The sequence below is a fragment of the Mastigoproctus giganteus genome, chromosome 4, assembly GCF_048544385.1.
Source record: "Mastigoproctus giganteus isolate SK-2022 chromosome 4, ASM4854438v1, whole genome shotgun sequence".
Classification (NCBI taxonomy): Eukaryota; Metazoa; Arthropoda; class Arachnida; order Uropygi; family Thelyphonidae; genus Mastigoproctus; species Mastigoproctus giganteus.
In genome coordinates, this window is record NC_143578.1 from 78,619,896 (window position 1) to 78,639,833 (window position 19,938).

At 36.7% G+C, this 19,938-nt stretch overlaps 1 protein-coding gene across 1 annotated transcript in view; it reads right to left on the minus strand.

The window, feature by feature from the left end:
• The window catches only part of LOC150086858 (uncharacterized), a 195,536-nt gene that overhangs the window by 66,504 nt on the left and 109,094 nt on the right, over positions 1–19,938 (minus strand). The window contains exon 6 of the mRNA XM_090372301.1: positions 2,664–2,841. Coding sequence (XP_090228427.1) covers positions 2,664–2,841 — 178 coding nt within the window. The remainder of the gene's footprint in view (positions 1–2,663; positions 2,842–19,938) is intronic.

Here is a 19,938-nt window from a genome sequence, read left to right on the forward strand (position 1 = left end):
AGTGATTCCTGCACGTGCAGGGGAGAGGGAGGGACTAATGCAAAACCAACTTGGTATTTTGAATAATCCATAAAAAAATTCATATAAAACCCAATATCACTTGCCGGGGAATGGCAGTGACTTCAAGTTACACTGCACTTTGAATAATCCAACATCGAATTATCAAGGATATGCATTATCTCCGTGTATTGTGTGTTCAATGATCAGATGTAATGACCTAATCAAGACTGGCTAATTCAGATGTAATGAATTAGACTGGCTAATGACCTAATCAAGACTGGCTAATTCAGCCATGTTGTACAAATTCCTTCCATCTTTAGAGGATTCAAAGTCAGGGCTTTTCCATACAGTGTGGAAACATTAAAAGGAAAAGTCTTGGGTTTGAATTCCAACGTGTGCACAATGCACCCCAGCATTCTTATTAATAATAAACTGCACAAAATTTTCAAAATGCTCTAATACTAGGAAAAAAGGAAATACAACTTTTGGGAAACTACAGTAATTCAAAAGTTTTTTAATTTGTAATTCAAAGTCACCGTTTCCCCCCCCCATGTGGTGAAATTTGAAATTTTTTTATTAATTCTGTATTAAAAATGTAAAACATTTTTTCACTTAAAGAAAGTACTGCCTGAATAATAAATAAAAAATACAAAGCAGTTACAAAATAGGTTAAAAGGCTAAACTGGTAACAGTCACTGTCCTTCCAGACAGCGATTGTCTGGAAGGAAAGTGGTGCCGATGAATGCTCACAGCATTCATTGACGATTCAGCAGTGAGGAGAGGGTGTCTCTTGGGTCGTCTGCTGAGGAATACTCATACGTCTGAGCATGCAGTGCAACTTCATTTGGGATATTGTTCTTGTATTCCCCAATTATATTACGATGTCAACTGTCGCACAGTGGCCTGTCATTGAGTTGTTTGCAGTACAACACACTGCACCCTTTGCTCACCACAAACATCCACATTGTGTAATCCTTTACAGTTCTGTAGGTGGGAGGTGGTTTTGACCTATTCAACACCATTCTTTGTACACTTAATCGCAGTGAGCCACAAGCAACAACAAGACATGCCATTTCTAATGTAGATATGGAAGCACTCAATGCATGAGCTTCCACAATCATGCTTTTTGAAACTCCATGAAAACTTTACTACATCTCATAACTGCTACCTTTATCACTCTGACTTACACGATCAGATTCAAATTACCACTGCTTTAGTGTACAAAGCTGTTCAGCTTTTTATACCGCGAGCTGTGCAGCATAGTCCATTATGGATGGGGGGTCATAATTCAGTGATCACTGAGTGTACACAAAGGTAGTTTTGTGCCATTGTTTGCTGAAAATAAAGAATGGCATTACAAAATACACAATTTAAAAAATCTAACTGGCAGTCAAAATGTGTTCCAGTCAATGGAAGAAAACAACTGATACAGAAAAGCAAGAGACTCTTAAGGTACTTAGAAAGTTAGATGACAGATATCATCTACCATTACATACTGTGTATAGCGAGAGAGGAAACTGGCAACCCAACTGCAAATATGGTGGATTCCAGTTATTTGGGACACATTGGGATAGTGAATTTTGGCCCAGTTAAGCAGCTACCCCAATTGTGCGAAGTTTCACATATTTACAGTGGACCCCCACTTTACAATTGATTCTCTGTACAATCAATTTATGTTAGGATGGATTCACCATAGTAAACTATGTTCACTATACAATATGTAGTAAGGCCAGTCATTGTGATCATGTTTGTGAATTGAATTTTAATTCTATTAAACAGCAATTCCAATAAGCGAAAATAGGAGGAATATTATCCACAGGCTATAACAGTAAAGATATATTAAGCACAAATTTATACTTTATTACCTTAGCAATTAAAAAATTAAATGATATGTGAAAATCGGAAGAATATTTTCCATAGGTTAGAAAAATAAAAATAAATTTACGCTTGCATGCATAGCTTAACTAATACATACTGTAATATGTACATACTAACTAGTTGATATTTCTGTTCACTGACATTTGGGGGGGGGGTTAATTTTAAAACAGTGTAACAGTGAAAAAGATAAGCAATCAATTACACATAACAAAGAACACGGCAAACACAAATTGCAACTAACACGATATGCACAAGTGAGAATGAAGTAACAAATTATGAGGCTTAAAAAATTGGAAGAGAAGATTCAGAAAATTTATTTGGTTTTTATATGATTGAAGATTTCATGGAAGGGGAAACACATTTTGCCATAATAACGTAAAAACCTACACAATTCTAGGTGTCGGTATTATCACAAATTCAATAAGATCGAGTTTACTATCTGTTTATAATAGACTGCACTAACAGAAAAGTGCAATAAACCGAAAACTGTTAATTGTTTTATGATTGTGACCTCCAGAAATCTGATCGGACCATGTGGTATGGTCAGAGACAATCGTAGTCTAATCTCGAGTGCTGAGGTCTCCTGCCCCGATTAAATGGCATGTTGGCCAATTAAGAGAAGAAAACCCTGGCTATTTTCTCGATTAGGTTCTGTTCTTTAAGATTTACCCCAAATAAATGGCTAACCCGATTAACCGGTGGCCCAAATAACTGGAATACCCTGTATAAAATGTACTTCATTCATTCAAAATACTTTAATTTTTTTTATATAATAGTTCACTTACTTGCGGACGGTTAATGGATCTCCTTCTTTTTCTCCTTCAGTTTCTTCTTCTTCTACTGAAGTCTCTGTAAAGTCTTCTAACAATTCATAATACCAGCAATGAAACCAAGCCTTTATTTGATATTTCCACCCACTACCAAGTGGTGGCAATTCTGCCTGTGTGGGAGTTTCTACATGCACTAAATTAGAAAACAAGTGAAATATTTCAAAAAACTTCTACGAAAGAAAATATTTTTATTGATGTTTGAAGCGCACTTCAACATAGAAATTTACACCTAGCTCATAAATTTTTACAATTCATTAAATATTCACGCAATGCATTAACCAAAAGTCAGCATGAGCTGATCAGGGCAATGTTGAATAGTTTTTTCAATAACTTCTTTTTCGATGGCGGACATAAGACCTAGCAATTATTTTGATTTTTGTTCCTTATAGATTTGTACAATGAAAACAAATAAAATTTTCTTATAGTTAAAAAAAAAAAATAGGCATTTCTTCCTACATTAAGGTATTGTATTTATTTTCTAGAGATGTATTAAAAAAAAAAAAAAAAAGAAAGAAAAAAACTTTTTGTGGTAGAGAACCATAGCACAAAATTTATAGTGAAAATATATCCACTTTAACTGATTTAGATTTTTAAAATTTATCTTTAATTTTTGAATAATTTAAGGGATAAAGTCTATAGTTATATTTCACTCAGGTTTTCCTAACTAATATGCATTACCTATTAAAAGTTAAAATACCAAGAGTGAAAAGAAAAGTTCTTTAAAATTGTGTACAGTAATACAAGTTTTTCTAACTAATAACTAACATTTTTGCAAAAAGCCTGGGAAACAGTAATGTGTTGTGCATATCAAAAAGCAAATATTGACATAAGAATGCATGACATTTTTATGTTATCATAGTAGTTTCCAGACTTTTCTGAGTGGTCAGGCACGAGGGTGCATAAGCGCACGTGCTTTGAGTGACCTGGGTTCAAGCCCATAGTTGCTAAATATGGTGCTGTTTCTCATATTCCCTCTACTTTGTGAACTCTTCTGACAGTGTGGTCATCCCACAGTATAAATAGAAAAAAATTATTATTAATTATTGTTGCTGCTACTGACCTTCACTTATAACTTCACTAAGACTGAATAAAAGGGATGTATTAATTTTAAAGGTCTTGGGTATTTTTGCATATACTCTACTCTTGAAGTAATTGTGAGAATTTATGTTCCAGCTTAGATATAGATTATCAATCTTATTGTCATTAACAGAAATTAATTGGCACACTATAGTCATAGATGCTGATGCACCTAAAAAATTCCCAAACAAACAAACACACACAGAAATTAATGACAATGAGGTTCCCACTGTTGAATTAAGGTTACCACCATAGTTGTTATTTCTGTCAACAAGAATATCTCTATTTCTATTATCTGTAACTAATCAAAAAATTTTTGTTGTACATCCTGTGATCTTCAAAATTTATTTGTGATTGAAACTGAAGTTTTGGAAAGTTCCAGTTGCTTTAATCAAGACTTTGAATCATTTTCTTTGTGGGGATTATCCATCTAAAGATTGAGACAAACTAGTTACACTCTTTACAACATGATAAAATCATTTATTATTCAGCAACACATTACATGTTTGTAAGCAATCAAGACTGATGATGAAGACGTTGAAGAAATGTACACCGAACTTGAGTCTTCTTTTTTGAGCAGAAAACCCATTACATTATTATTATGGGAGACTTCAATGCTAAGGTTGGAAAAATACAAAACAGTGCAGAAAGGGGAACTATAGGAAATTTTGGAATTGGAGAAAGAAATGAAAAAGGCGAAAGACTTGTGGAATTTTCAGAATCTCAAGGATTGTCAGTAATGAACACTTTTTTCAAGAAAAGGGTGAACAGAAAGTGGACATGGAAGAGTCCAAATGATTTAACAACTAATGAAATCAACTTCATCCTCACTAACAGAAGATATATTGTGAATGATATTACCATCCTGAATAATGTAAATGTTGGAAGTGATCACAGAATGGTAAGATGTACACTTGATATAGATGTAGGAAAGGAAAGGAAAAAACTGACTCGAGTAAATAATACAAAGGTCTTTGAAATAACAGAGGAGGAGAAAAAGCAGTATGTACTGGAACTTAAGAACAAGTTTGAGCTTCTGCAGACTGCTCAGGACCAAGATATCGACGAGGAATATTACAACTTTCTGAAAGTGATAAAGCCCAAGAAACCTATAGGGAAACTGAAATCCAAAGAAGAAAAAATTAGTCAAGAAACACTTGTCATGATGAACCAAAGACGACAAATGAAGAGCAAGAAAAACACTGACAGGGAGAAAATTGAGTATACTGAGTTATGCAAAGCCATTAGAAACAGACTCAGAGAGGACATAAGATTTAACACAAGAAAGGTAGAACAAGCATTAAGGGAAAACAAAGGATTTAAATCAGCAGCCACGAGCAGTAATACAGAAAGACAAATGATACTGAAACTGAAGAATAGCGATGGTGTACTTATAAACAGCAGAGAAGGCATAATTCAAATAGCAGAAGACTACTATAGAGAATTATACAAGGAGCGAGGGAAATGCCAGCAGTGGGGAAGGTGGATTGCAAAGTAGCAACACATACGACATACCAGATATTCTTCCTGATGAGGTAGAACATGCATTGAAGAAAATGAAGAATCAGAAAGCCCCTGGGAAAGATGAAGTTACTGTAGAGTTGTTAAAATTGGGAGGAAGAGACATAACACAAAAACTGGCAAGGCTCTTCACAAAGTGCATTAGAAAAGGTGTGACGCCTAAGCAGTGGAATAATGCAATCATAGTTTTGCTGCATAAGAAAGGAGATAAATCAGAAATTGGAAATTATAGACCAATTAGCTTGTTATCCCACATCTACAAGTTGTTCACATGGGTCATTATTAACAGATTAGAAAGAATACTTGATGAGAATCAACTGAAAGAGCAGCTGGCTTTAGGACAGGATTCTCAACTATGGATCACCTTTATGTAATATCACAGCTAATGGAGAAAGCAAATGAATATAAAACACCATTATGCCTGGCATTTGTGGATTATGAAAAGGCATTTGACTCCATACAGCATAAGGCAATGTTTCGGGCACTGGAAAGACAAGGCATAGATACCCCACATATTATGATTTTGAAGAAAATATATGAGAGTTCTACCTCCTTTGTTAGACTAGACAAAGACAGTAAGAAATTTAAAATCGAGAAAGGAGTTCGACAAGGAGACACAATATCTCTGAAGCTGTTTACTGCTGCCCTTGAGAAAGCTTTCAGAAGATTAGACTGGTGGCAGAAAGGAGTCAATGTGAACGGAGAGTACCTAAACCATTTACGATTTGCAGATGACATTGTGGTCATAGGCCACGATCCCAAAGAATTAGAGGAAAATCTTAATCAGTTATGCACAGTTAGTAAGGATTTTGGACTAAAGATGAATATGGCTAAAACAAAAGTAATGATGAACAAGTATGCCACAGAAAGGGAAATAATGATTGGAGGAGCAGTAATCGAAAAGGTGGAGTCATATACTTATCTGGGACAAGTTATTAGCTGTAATAATGATAAATGGCTGGAAGTCAAGAGAAGAATAAATTTTGCATGGATAGCATTCAGGAAATATAGTCACATACTGAACAGCAATATCCCAGTTTGTCTGAAACGTAAAATAATGAACCAATGTATACTCCCTACCATGACTTATGGAAGTGAAACTTCAGCACTCACCAAAAGAATGGAAGAGAAGCTGAAAACTACAAAGCAAAGAATGGAACAAATTATATTGGGAATCAGACTGTTAGATAAGAAGAGAAACACATGGATTAGGCAGCAAATCCATCAAAACTAAAGAACTAAAATGGTCTTGGGCAGGACACATAGCTCGAAGAAATGATGACAGATGGACTAAGATAATAAGAGAATGGTACCCAAGGGGAGCTAGAAGAAAACCTGGAAGACAAAGGCGGAGATGGATAGATGAAATTCATGAGTTTGTTGGTAGTAAATGGATGGCCAGTGCTCAAAACAGAAGGAACTGGAAAGTTGCTGGAGAGGCCTTCATCCTGCAGTGGATTGAAAATGGCTGATGATGATGAATGCATTTCTGAATAATAAATGATTTTATCTTGGTGTAGAGAGTTTAGGTAATATGTATCAATCTTTATTATTGCTGTTATAGAATTCTAGTTCTATGTGTGATCTTATTCCTAGGAAGGGTGACAATTAGAAATGCAACCAAATGCAATATCAACTTTATATTCTTTTAATCTGGTCAGCTTAGCAACTCCATATTGCACATGGTATACTGGTGCTTTTGTATTAAGAGTTTTTGTTAGATGGTATAATGCTGCTTTACAATGTTCTACAAGAAAAATAACTTTGCATATCTGGAACGGATGCTATATTTATTGGAAATTTTTGACATTTGATTTAGAAGAAATAAGGGATGGTTATACTGTAAACTTCTGTATATATATAACTGTCAAATGCGCTATCTGGTCTAGACAGTGCACTATCCAATCCAATTTTCATCAGGATGTAAATTCACTTATCCAAATAAATATTATGGATATAAATATAAAGCCTAACTTAAATGTTAGGCTCCATAAATTTTATTTTAGTCTAACTTAAATGTTTAAATATTATTACTTTATTCAATGTGCATCTCATTTGATTTATTTTATTGTTGTTTTATGCAAAAGTGATCTATGGCAGTTCTCATACTGCCTCAGTATTATTCCAACTTTCAATGGTTGTGTATGCCAAATATTATCTTTACCAAAAAAATCTCTTTATCCATCAAGTACCAGCTGCCCAGTAATCTTCATTTTTGCAATATAATATTATGCAATACACTATACTGGCAAAAGTAATAAAAAGAAGAAGAAAAATGTACAAACAATCAAGCAAACAAAATAAGAAAATTCCATGCAAAAGGTCCATTTATTGCTAGCATGTCAACTTCAAATGAAGTTGGTAATCCTGAAGCTCTGGAATTAAAGTTAAAACATTCAAGTGTGTGTGTGTGTGTGTGTGTGTGTGTGTGTGTGTGTGCTTTTTTTTGGAGGGGGAGCTAATGCGTGCACACGCATTAGCTCCCCCTCCAAAAAAAGAGACAATAACAACATTAACTTTCACTGTTGGCTTTTCCACCAATGGTTTTGACTTGGGATTGAGTCAAGATGGATTGGAAAGAGCAGAAACATTTCAGGCTTTCTTCTAACTATGACTGAATTAATCAGCCTCCAGTGAAAGCTGCTTTTCAAAAATATTTGGTTTTTCTTCTGGCAAAAGTGAAAGAAAAAGTTGTAAAATAGGGTGGTTTTACCTCCAAGTGGATTAAAATCTGAAACCGCATATTTGCATTCAGGAAGCAGTGAATGTGTTAAAGATAATAAAATACTGTAAAAATTATTTGGCTAAGGTAAAGAAAGCCAACATGAGAAACTTTTTCTGTTCAAAAGTGTTTCCTGGTACTGCAGCTTCTCCCTGCATTCTCAGTAAACATATGATGCATGTTATCAGTAGTGGCAATAGAAGTCGATAACAATGTACTGATTAGTTTTTTTGTATTATTAAAAGTAGATTATCAGAGTTCATGAGTTGGCTGAAATTTACTTATGCGTACACCCTCCAGGTTGCCTCAGTCTTAGGGTATTTATCTTCCCTTTCTGCTGTTTTAACCCGATATGAAAACAACTTCTACAGATGGTGCATGTTATCGGTAGTTGCAGTAGAAGTTGTTTTCCTATCAGGTTAAAACAGCGGGAAGGGGGGGGGGATAAACACCATAAGACTGAGCAGTCTGGAGGAAGGATGTATCCATAAGTAAATTTCGGCTGCAAAGGCATTACACACATGAACTCCAATAATCTCCTTTTAATAATAAGAAAATACCAATCAATACATCATTATCGACTTCTATTGCCATTACCGGTAACATGCAACATCTATTTACCGAGAATGCTGGGAGAAGCTGAAGTACTGGGAAATGTGTCTGACTGCTAAAAGTTTCCCATGGTTCTTGTGTTGGCTTTCTTTACCTTCACCAATTATTCTACACTTTATATAAATTACAGCAAATGCAAATTAAGCCAGTATTATAAGGGTTTTCTATTTTATTTATATTTTGTGTACACTGGGTACTGCCCATGCTCAAGAAAACATTTTTTTTTGTCCTTATGTTTAATAAAATACTGTAATAATAATATGCATTCTATATTATAGAAATTTACTTTGGTGTATATATTTTACATTATAATTACTAAGAACTGCATATCTGATGTATCAAGAAATATACTCGTATAGTATTTCTTGAAACATGCAATTTGTTACTGTTTGAAGAATCCATTATGAATGCTAGCTGGCTGATTTAGGTTAATTTATAGGTAGAGCATAACTCTCCCATTACAGATTTTTCATTTTATCAGCCCCATTAAGGTTCCAGAAAAAATGAAAATTTGTTGTATATTGTTTTCAAGTACAACTATTATTTGGAAAGAGAGGGATGTCCTTTTTTAATGATTAAAATATCATTATTTAGATTTAAATGTTTTTTTTTTTGTTTTTTTTTTTTGTTTTTTTTTAAATTTAATTTCTAAGACAGACATTACTTTCTTAAGTAATGTCTGTCTTAGAAATTTTCATTACTTAAGTAATGTCTGTCTTTCTAAGACAAGCAAGAGCACACAATGAAGGGCATTTATGATATCATTTATACTCAAGCAGTGACTACAGTTAAAATGTAGAATAACACCATATTTGTGGGTTTGTCTGTATATTTCTCATATAAGATGCCGTTATATTGGAGAAAATAAAGCCAAAGAAAGGACGTTGTATGTGTTGTTGAGTTTAATTGATATCTTGGGGTATAATTAGGGGTAGAATTTTTCTCAACCCGGTTGTCTGACCAATTTGACTGGATACTATGGTGTAGTCACAAAGGAACTGGATGCAAAGAATAACTTTGATATCATATATTGATACTGTTGCACAAATTGGAGCAGTGTGGGATTGGAGGCAAATTGCCGCTATGGATAAATGGATGGTTGAGTGGGAGAAGAAAGAGTAGTAATCAATGGAAACTGCTCTTCGTGGACTAATGTTATTAATGGAGTCCCTCAGGGTTCAGCGTTGGGTCCATTGTTGTTTTCTGTATTTATGAATGATATTGATGATATATCAAGCTTAATGTCCAAGTTTGCAGATGATATGAAGGTTGGCAGAGTTGTTAATGACACTAATGACAATATGCTGCTGCAACAGGATCTAGAAAAGTTGAGCAGATGAGCTGAAAGGTGGCAAATGAAGTTTAAAATTGACAAATGTAAAGTACTACACTGACAGTGGTAGAGAATGAAAAGGACCTGGGGGTAATTGTGCAGTCAGATATGAAGTTTTCTGACCAGTGCTGATGGTCTGCAAGAGTAGCTCATGGTGTCTTGTCAATGATATACAGGAATTTTTCTAGCAGGGATAAGGAGGTGCACTTAAGGTGTGGCCCGACCATTGCCTTGTATAAGGCAATGGTCGGGCCACACCTTAAGTGCACCTTGTATACTGGAGGCCTCATTTTAAGAAGAATGTAGAGCTGTTGGAATGAGTACAGAGAAGGGCAACAAGGTTAGTGAATGGAAAAAGGGTTGCTCTTACGAAGAAAGAGCTTCAGTTTGTCTGGAGACTAGGCACCTGCGAGGTGATCTGATTGAGGTGCATAAAGCCTTGAATGGTTTGAGCATGCTCAATGCTGATGGGATTCTTCCTCTTGCTCAGAATAATCGCCTGAGAGGGCATAAATTCAAATTGAGGAAAGATGGTTGTAGGATAGATGTGCGGAAGTTTGCCTTTAACCAGCGGGTGGTTGATTGCTGAAACAAACTTCCATCTGTCGTAGAAGTTGAGAGCTTATATAGATTCAAGGCAGAACTTGACAAACATTTGGAGTGAATGGATGGGTAAAATAATGGATTTTTTTTTTTTTTTCTGGTTGATGTTTTATATAGGCTTGCTTTCTTGCATCATGTCCCTTTGCTAATGCTAATAAGCTCTTAATGTATAAGTGAAATTGGTTAAATTTTACTATTCCACTGTGCTCCAGGTCATACAAGGACATCATTAATGTCTGCAGTATGTTGTTTTGTTTGGAAACCCATACACTGCAGATATGGATGATGTCTTCAATTTTTGAATACTTGTTGAAATCTTTGAGTGCCTTCGAATTTCTTTAATTTTTTTTTTTTTTTTTTTTAATTTAATTTCTGAGTGCCTTTGATTTTCTTCAAAAGCACTCAAAAATTTCAAATAGCATGGGGCAGAGGGGAATGCGCACACTAGGTTTTTTTATTTGTATGGGGTATTTTAAACTTGAGATAACCTTCATTGCTAGTAATATCGATTAGTTTTTAAGCATCTCACATCTCAGAGGAAAGGGTTGATAGCACAAATGGAATTTATCGAGTCTCCAAGAAGTGGACTAAGGATAGTAAATTTCTTCATTTCACACAGAATGTTGGCGACTATATTGTTTGGTATCCACTTATTAATTTCACCAAGTAAGTGACTAACTTTTATGGATCTGGGGTTGGTAGCCAGATTAAGTATTAATATTCTTACTGAAGCAAAGAAGGAGAATAAGAATAACAGAAAACAAAACACAGGCAGCTCAAAATCACTCTCTTGGCTTCCCACTACACATTAATGCTATGGACAATAAGGTCTAGCGCGTGACTTTGAATCGCCTGCCGTCTTCCCCCCCACCTCTTTTAGCCACTGGGCAGTGTTACTGCCAGTGATCCCCCTTCTCTGGAATTTTTAGAAGTCAAAAACCCAAAGACAAAATTAGTATTAGTAATAGCCACATGGTGCAAGAAAGCCTGTGGCTTATGCTGCACCAGCCAAAAAAAAAAAAAAAAACGAATAAAACAATGATAAAAAATAATAATAATAATTAATAAAAGAAAATTAAACCTATCATCCTGAGTTTCGCTGACCTGAAGGTACTATCCAGATGACCTTTGAATTTCCCCAAATGTCAGCCTCTACCACCCATGTAGGCAACTGATTCCAGTAATTTATAACTCACTGGCTAAAATAAAACTTCCTGCAGTCCAATCTAAGCATTTCCCCCCGTAACTTGAATTTATGTCCCCTAGTTCTAGCATCATTCATAATCTTCAAAATTTCATCCTCATTCATTTTACTGATGCCTCTCACAGCCTTAAACACCTCAATCAAATCTCCTCTAAGGTGTCTAGTTTCCAAACTCTGCAACCCACATATTCAAAGTCTTTCTTCATAAGGATGCCCTTTTGCCGATCTCATCAGGCGAGTTACCTGTCTTTGCACCATTTCAAGAAGCTCGACGTCTTTCTTTAGAAGTGGTCTCCATACTTGAACACAGTATTCCAAGTGTGGTCTAACAAAAGCCTTATATAATGGGATTATCACATCCCTATCTCTACTTGCAAAAGTTCGATAGATCATCGATAGGACACCATGGGCCTTCCTTGCAACCTGTTTACAATGCTCAGAGAATTTCATGTCTGGCCGTATCATAACATCCAAGTCCCTTTCCTCCAGTACTGGGTTTAGTAAACTCCACCAAGTGAATAACTTATTTTGGGATTACTGTTTCCCAGGTGTAATACCTTACACTTTGTTGGATTAAAGCATAGCTGCCATTTTTCTGACCATTCCTGAAGTCTATCTAGGTCTCTCTGAAGAAGCTCAGCTTGACAGTGATCATTAACTACTCTACCAATTTTAACATCATCTGCAAATTTAGACATCACGACCCTTCATCGATGTCGTTTATGAAAATTAAAAACAAACAGTGGTCCTAATACTGATCCTTGGGGAACCCCCCACTTCTTATATCAACCCAATCTGAGGAATAGCCATTTATCACAACCCTCTGCCTCCTGCCATGAAGCCATGAAGCCATCCTGCTATCCATCTATGGATTTTCCCAGTGATTCCAACCTGTTCCAGCTTATAAAGCAACTGCTCACTTGGGACTGAGTCAAAAGCTTTGCTGAAATCTAAATAAACAATTTCGAAATTATTCCCTAAATCCAGCTCGTGAGTGACCCTTTCAAAATAGCGAACCAGATTTGTTAAACGTGATTTTCCCTTTACAAAACCATGCTGAGTATCCTTGAGAATTTCAATTCGATCCAAATGATCCTGAATTCCACCCTTGATCACTGCCTCCGTGATTTTCCTTTTACAAACCATGCTGAGTATCCATGAGAATTTCAATTCGATCCAAATGATCTGAATTCCATCCTTGATCATTGCCTCCATGATTTTCCCTACCACTGAAGTCAGACTGACAGGTCGATAATTTCCCACTTCACTCTTAGAGCCACCCTTATGTATGGGAGATACATTGGCACTTCAATCCAAGGGAATCTCCCTAAAGTCTAGTGATGCTCGCATAATTAGCCTCAATAGTTCAATGCACTCACTTGCCGCCTACCTTAAGATTATAGGGTATATTCCATCAACTCCAGGAGCCTTACTGGCCTGCAGGCTCGAAAGTGTTTTCATTAAATAATTTTGCGAAATTTCAATATCATTAATTACATATTTTTCAACTTCGGTCCCACAATTTCCCATTGCCACAAAAGGTTTTTCATTTGTAAATATCGATGCAAAATAAATGTTGAGTTCATCTGCAACAGCAGCTGGTGTATTTAATACTACCCCCTTTCCCTTATGTAGAGGTCCGATCTCGTTTGTCCTGCTCTTCTTGGCATTTATATATGTGAAGAATTCCTTATCCCCCCCACTTGCTCTGTTTGCTAGTGATTTCTCATAAACTGCCTTTACCCGTCGAACCTTTTCTGTGGCTCTATTACAGATCATCTTGTAGCTGTTATAGGCTTCAGTCCTTTTTATTGCTCTGTAACCTTTCCATGCCACCTTTTTCTGCTCAAGTAATGTGGCAACTTCACTATTCATCCAACTTGGAACCCTCCTCATGGAGTATTTTTTTAATGGTAAATACGCACTGTGATTAATATTTTAAAAGCATATCACAGTTCAAATGCATTAAATCTCTGTGCAATATCTACCCAGTTAATAGAGGCTATGTAGTACCTTAAGGCATCGTAATTTCCTTTTTCTAAAATTAAAACCCATTCCTTTGCCTTTTACTGCTGCTACCTCTCTCATCATCATCCACCGTAGAACTCTGTGATCACTTCCTGCTACTGGTTTCTCTACTGAGACTTACTATTCTTGTATATTTAACAACCCTAACACAACCCTTGAAGTTTTTTAGGCTCTCTTCCCTGGCATTAGCTACCCACTCACTTGAAACGTTTCTGCCTCCAGAACATCTAGTTAATATATCCAGTTGGGGTAACAGATAAGAACTCTTGAGGTATGTGCAAGAGTTACTTTGACCAATATTATCCAATAAACACGTGTCAGTATTACCCACATCCCCCCTAACTAACAGTTTCCCTGAACCTTTAAGGTATCCTCAATAATACTGGCAAAAACTTTTGCACCACCTTTGTTTAAGTGTATCCCGTCTCTACAAAACAAATTCCTTCTACCTACAAATGTGGGCCAAGCTGATAGAAATTTCCCCCCTAAAGCTTTGCAGAGTCCTTCAAGTCTTGAGTTAATCCACAAGGCTTTTAACATATAATCCCTCCTATCGTGTCTGGGCAGAATTGCAGACACACAGACATTGTGGCCTAGCTCGCGGCATTTCCTCAGCATGGTCCTGTATTTTTCCAACAAATCGTCAGATTGTGTACTGTCATTAGTCCCCACATGAATAATAATAATATTCTCTTTACCCCCTTAAAATCTGACAATCTGTTAGTGACATCATTAATAGTTGCTCCCGGCAGACATACCCTAGTTCTACTCCACCTATCCTTATTACAAAAAATATTCCCCGTTTCCTTGACAATGGAGTCTCCTAATAAAACAATATCCTTTTTAACCAGAGTAGTTTGCACTTGGTTTTTCTGTTTTGAGGCCCGAATCAGGTGTGCATCCCTTGGTAGATTGCTGGAGTCTTCAGTCCCTGATGAGCTCCCAGATGCATTATTCTCGAGGGAAAGCACCCATTTTTTCAGGGACTCAAATTGTTCCATCAGTGCACCAAATTGTAATTTAAGATCGGTGCACTCTTTACATCGATCACAAAGGAAAGAAATCCCAGGTGAGCTATGATTAGTCACCAGGTTGACCTTGGAAAACATTCCACAGGTTCCACAACGGATTAAATCATGACTCACCCGTAAATCGCCATCGGCTCTTTCCGTGTGAGTCACGATATCCTGTGACGTGTTTAAGGCAGATCTCGTAACTACCATTATAAAATTACTTAAATATCAATGAAAATTAACTTTAAAAAATTATATCTATAATATTATTAAAATTAAACTGTTACAGGAAAACCTATAACAAAATAATCCAACAATATCTAAATAAATCAAATATTTAAAAACACTAATCAACAGTAATCCAATCCACTTAACTGAGGAGCCCTGATGAAGCGTGTCCGCTCACCTTGAATGCCAACACTCGAAATAGGCTCCCTCGATAAAAATTATCATAGTTGGTTAACTTTGGGAATTACTAGTGATTCCTGCATACTGGTATGTGATCCTTCCAGTAGGTGACAGGTAGCCACACATCGATTAGGCTGTGTGGTGGTGCAGTATTAAATAAAACTGTGACCATATTGAATGTGTATATATAGATAAAACTGCAAGCAATAATTCTGTTTCTTTACACAAAACACACCACAACGAGTGGGAAATAAATCAGGAATTTGTGGTTGTGATGTCACGTCAGTTGAAGAAATTGTTGTTATTTGGTTTTAGGAGCATTAGCAACTAAGACCATATTGCTCCGGCGATATGCAGTAGTTATTCCCTGACCTTTCTGCATCCTCTGTATTTGTTGGTCACGGGCTCGAACCCCAGTCTAATCAAGAAGTGTGTGCTACACACTGCTTCTCCTGCCCACCTCATTACAGAGGCGCCAGTTGAAGAAGTAAATGCATACGATGTTAATCTGTTTAAAGAATGCAAGGAGGAGGAGGAGATGAGTAAATAAGCTTGGATACAACTCTCTATAAGGTGATGACAACAATAATGAATTAATTAAAGAACCCTGGTCACTGGATCAAAGATCCGTTAATATGAAGAAAAATGCACTCCAAAACTTGGTATGTGATAACTCAAGTGTAAAAAGAATTAGAAAAGTAACAAGAGATGTGAAAGAGGCACCTTTGCAAGCCTGTTATTTTCTAATGCACTAAAACAGGTAGACCAAATGATTATCCATAATGTCTTTCTTGAGGAAAGAATCAAAAACCTACTTTGCCTCCAAATTTGCCATACTACTGTAATACTTTTATTTTATTGAACTGTACAGTACAATGCAATAAAGTATACACTACAGAAAGTACTTGTGTATTTCGTAGTACTTATGAGTCTCAAATGTGCATGATTGTGCATGCATCAGGTGCTTCCATATCAGAAATGGCCATCTTGTCAGTTACTCACAGTCCACTGTGGTTAAGGTGTACAAAGGTGCTGTCGAACAGATTAAACCATTTTCTGCCAAGAGAACTGTAAAGGATTATGCAATAGGGATGTTTATGATGAGTATGGGTGCAGCCGTATTATACAGGCCCAGTGGCAGGTTACTGCAACAGTTGACACTGAAAACAAATATGGGGAAGGCAAGGATAATATCCCAAATGATGATGCACAATATACTCAGACATATGGGGTTCCACAGCAGAGATACCCTCTTTTCACTGCTGATTATTGTGGATTGCAAATGCTGTGGTGTCAACAACACGCTGTTTGGACACTGGGGGACTGGAAAAAAGCGTGCTGGTAGGAAGAGTCCAAATATCTGGTGCAACATGCTGATGAATGCCTTCATGTGTAGTGCAAGCAACAGTTTGAACCTGTTGTGCATGGTGCCCACTATCCAGGAAGGTGGCAACAGATGTTTAATAAAGAGCATGTTTTGTAGGCAAGAACTAGGATACCCCTGGTGCATATGGACCAACATTTCACTAGTGAGGTCTACTGGCAGCTCTTAAAATACCATGTGCACCCTGCCATGTTGCACTTTTTCCTGGACAGAAATGGGGCCTTCCAAGCCACTATTTGCCTTAAACACAGTAAAGATGAAGCACAGTTCCTTGAACACAGTAAAGATGTGGTGCATCTTGATTGGCATCCGAAAATGCCTGACCTCAACCCCAATTGATGACATGTGGGATGTTTTGGAATGGGAAGTGAGGCATATGGACACACAACCATCATCTATTCCAACACTGTGGAAAGCTTTGCAGGCAGCATGGCTGCAGATCTCTATGGACATCGTCAGACATCTAGTGGAGTCAATGCCTGGACAAATAGTGGCTGTTATCCTAAATCAAGATCTTTAATTTTCTTTCACAGGTTTAAATATGAAATATACTGTACTCAATTTTTTTCAATAAACACTGTTTTACAATATTTTTCAATTACAATACAATCAAGAAATTACCTCAAATTATTCCATGTCTCCACTCAGAAAAAAGTGACTGACATGTGGACACTACTAAGTGAGTCCAATCTTACTCTATAACAGTGAAAAACTTTTTGGACAGATGTTTATGCACATTTTTTTGTTATACACATAACTGTCACATTTTTACTTATAAAAAGCTGAAGTAATTGTATGTAGAACATTTTTTTTTAAATCAAGAGTTTGGATTTAATTATATGTTGCTAACAAAATATGCATTTTATATGAAAATGCTGTTTACCACTACAGTATGCTTCCAAACATTGAAGCACCTAAGATTTTTCTGTTGGCAGACTTCTGTTTGGATTGTTTGTTAGACACTGACTCATTATAATTACTTCAATCATAATCAGTTGGTATCTAAGACAAACAACTGCAAGATGCCATCACTACTTTGCCCTCTTTAGAATTAAGCCAGAGTTTTGCTAATAACAAAGGCACTGCCATTTAGACTTGGCTGTCAAAAAAGAGGTCTGAAGAGCATTTCCTTACACCTGGCTAAATATTCTCTCATGCAGCACTGCTATGAGGAATTGTCAAAATACCAAGTTCTTTTCCTTAAGGAGTTCATTATTATTATCATTATTATTTTAAACTTCCTTTGGACCATAAAGTAGATTTGGACATGAGTCCACCCTAATCACTAATGATGCCTTGCTATATTTTTCAATTTGACAACTTTGATAAGTGCTCATATGCCTTTCCTCAGCACTCCTAACCTTTTCTTTAAATAGACATGTTCAGAAGTTGCCATTGTTTTATCAGTCAAAAACATTTAGCCAAAGACAGTCAACATATACGAGGGGGGTTTTGATAAGTTTTCGGCCTCAGAAAGAAAACATGGCGCCAGTGGCAAATGAATATAATTTTATTCAACATAGTTCCCTTCCAGGTTGATACACTAGGTGCAACGTTCCTGTTGATACACTAGGTGCAAAGAAGTCTTTGTCTGCAAACCACCCCTCTACTGCTGATATAACGTCTTGTGTCCTAAATGTAGCACCTTTGAAGTGCATTTTGAGGTTGGGGAACAGATAATAGTCCGAGTGGAAAAGATCTGGAAATAATGGGGGGGGGGGAATGCTCAATGATTTCACACTGCAAGTCATGAATTTTCTCCATTGCAATTCTGGCCTTGTGGCAGGGAGCATTGTCTTGGAGGAAAAGGATGCGTTTTGACAATTTTCCATGCCTCTTTTCCTTCAAAGCGGCATGCAATTTGTCCAACATGACCATATAACGTTCAGCATTCAAGTTGGTGCCTTTTTCCAGGTATTTGCTGAGTATTAACCCCTCACAATCCCAAAATATCACTTTCCCTGCAGATTTCTTTCTGCGAAATTTTTTGGGTCGTGGTGATCCATCATGGCACCACTACATGGATTGATTTTTGGTCTCAGGATCATACATGTACAATGGTGTTTCATCAACTGTCACTATTCTTTTAATAACATTGCTTGCACTGCTTGAAAAACGGTCCAAAAGTGGCTTTGGACAGTCTCTTCTTTTCCCCCTGTCATCAGCTGTCAAGAGTTTGGGAACCCACTTGGCAGACAGTTTTCTCATACACAATTCTTCTTCGTGCACGATGTAATGCACCCGCTCCAAACTGATGCCTAGGATGTCTGCTACATGTTGCCGACCCGTCCTCCTGTCTGCAAGGATCGGGTCGTGGACACTATCAAAAATTTCTACAGTCACTACAGTCCTGGGTCTTCCTGGTCTTTCCTCTTCTTCTGTGCTTGTTCTCCCCCTCCTGAAATCCGCTACCCACGATTTCACTGTGCTGTATGAAGGGCACTACTTGGCCATTGTTTGTTTCAATTCGTCATAAATTTCTTTGGCTCCCATTTTCTTGGAGGAGAAGTACTTGACTGCTCTCTTCTCAACTTTGGAAAAACTCTCACTTTGCATCGCCATGGTCACTTCAGACATGTAAAAAAAAATTACTACTGTCAGGAAATGAATGAAATTTTGCACGTTATGAGACATTGGATAACAACATACTAAAAGTATTTTCATCTATTCAATTTTTTTCCTTGTCAGGACGGAAACTTATCAAAACACCCTCGTACATATATTCAAGTCTCTTCTTACTTCAGTAATCTTTGCACCATCATTTGTTGGAGGAGGTTTGGATTACAACGTACCACTTCCATTTATTTTCAAATTCATCGTAATGACCAACAACAGCACCGGTTTGGGAACTTTATTGCCACACCTCGTATGCATTATGGGTAAATACAAAAAAAAATATATATAGAAACAAACAAGGTGTAAAATTTTAAGAATAATTTTTGAAATCTACATATAAAACCTCACTGCAAACGGCTGATATATTGTGAAGGTAAAAATCATGTTGGCCAATTTAATTTTTTTTAATCCGTCCTTAATTTTTTTTAACTTCAACACCACTTCCACACAACACCCAAGTCATTTGTTCCAACAGTCAATTACTCTCTGGATGAAAGCAAATTTTGCATATCTATCCTGCAATCATCATCATCAGCCATTTTCAATCCACTGCAGGATGAAGGCCTCTCCAGCAACTTTCCAGTTCCTTCTGTTTTATGCAATGGCCATCCTTTTACTACCCACAAACTCATGAATTTCATCTATCCATCTCCGCCATTGTCTTCCAGATTTTCTTCAAACTCCTCTTGGGTACCATTCTGTTATTTTC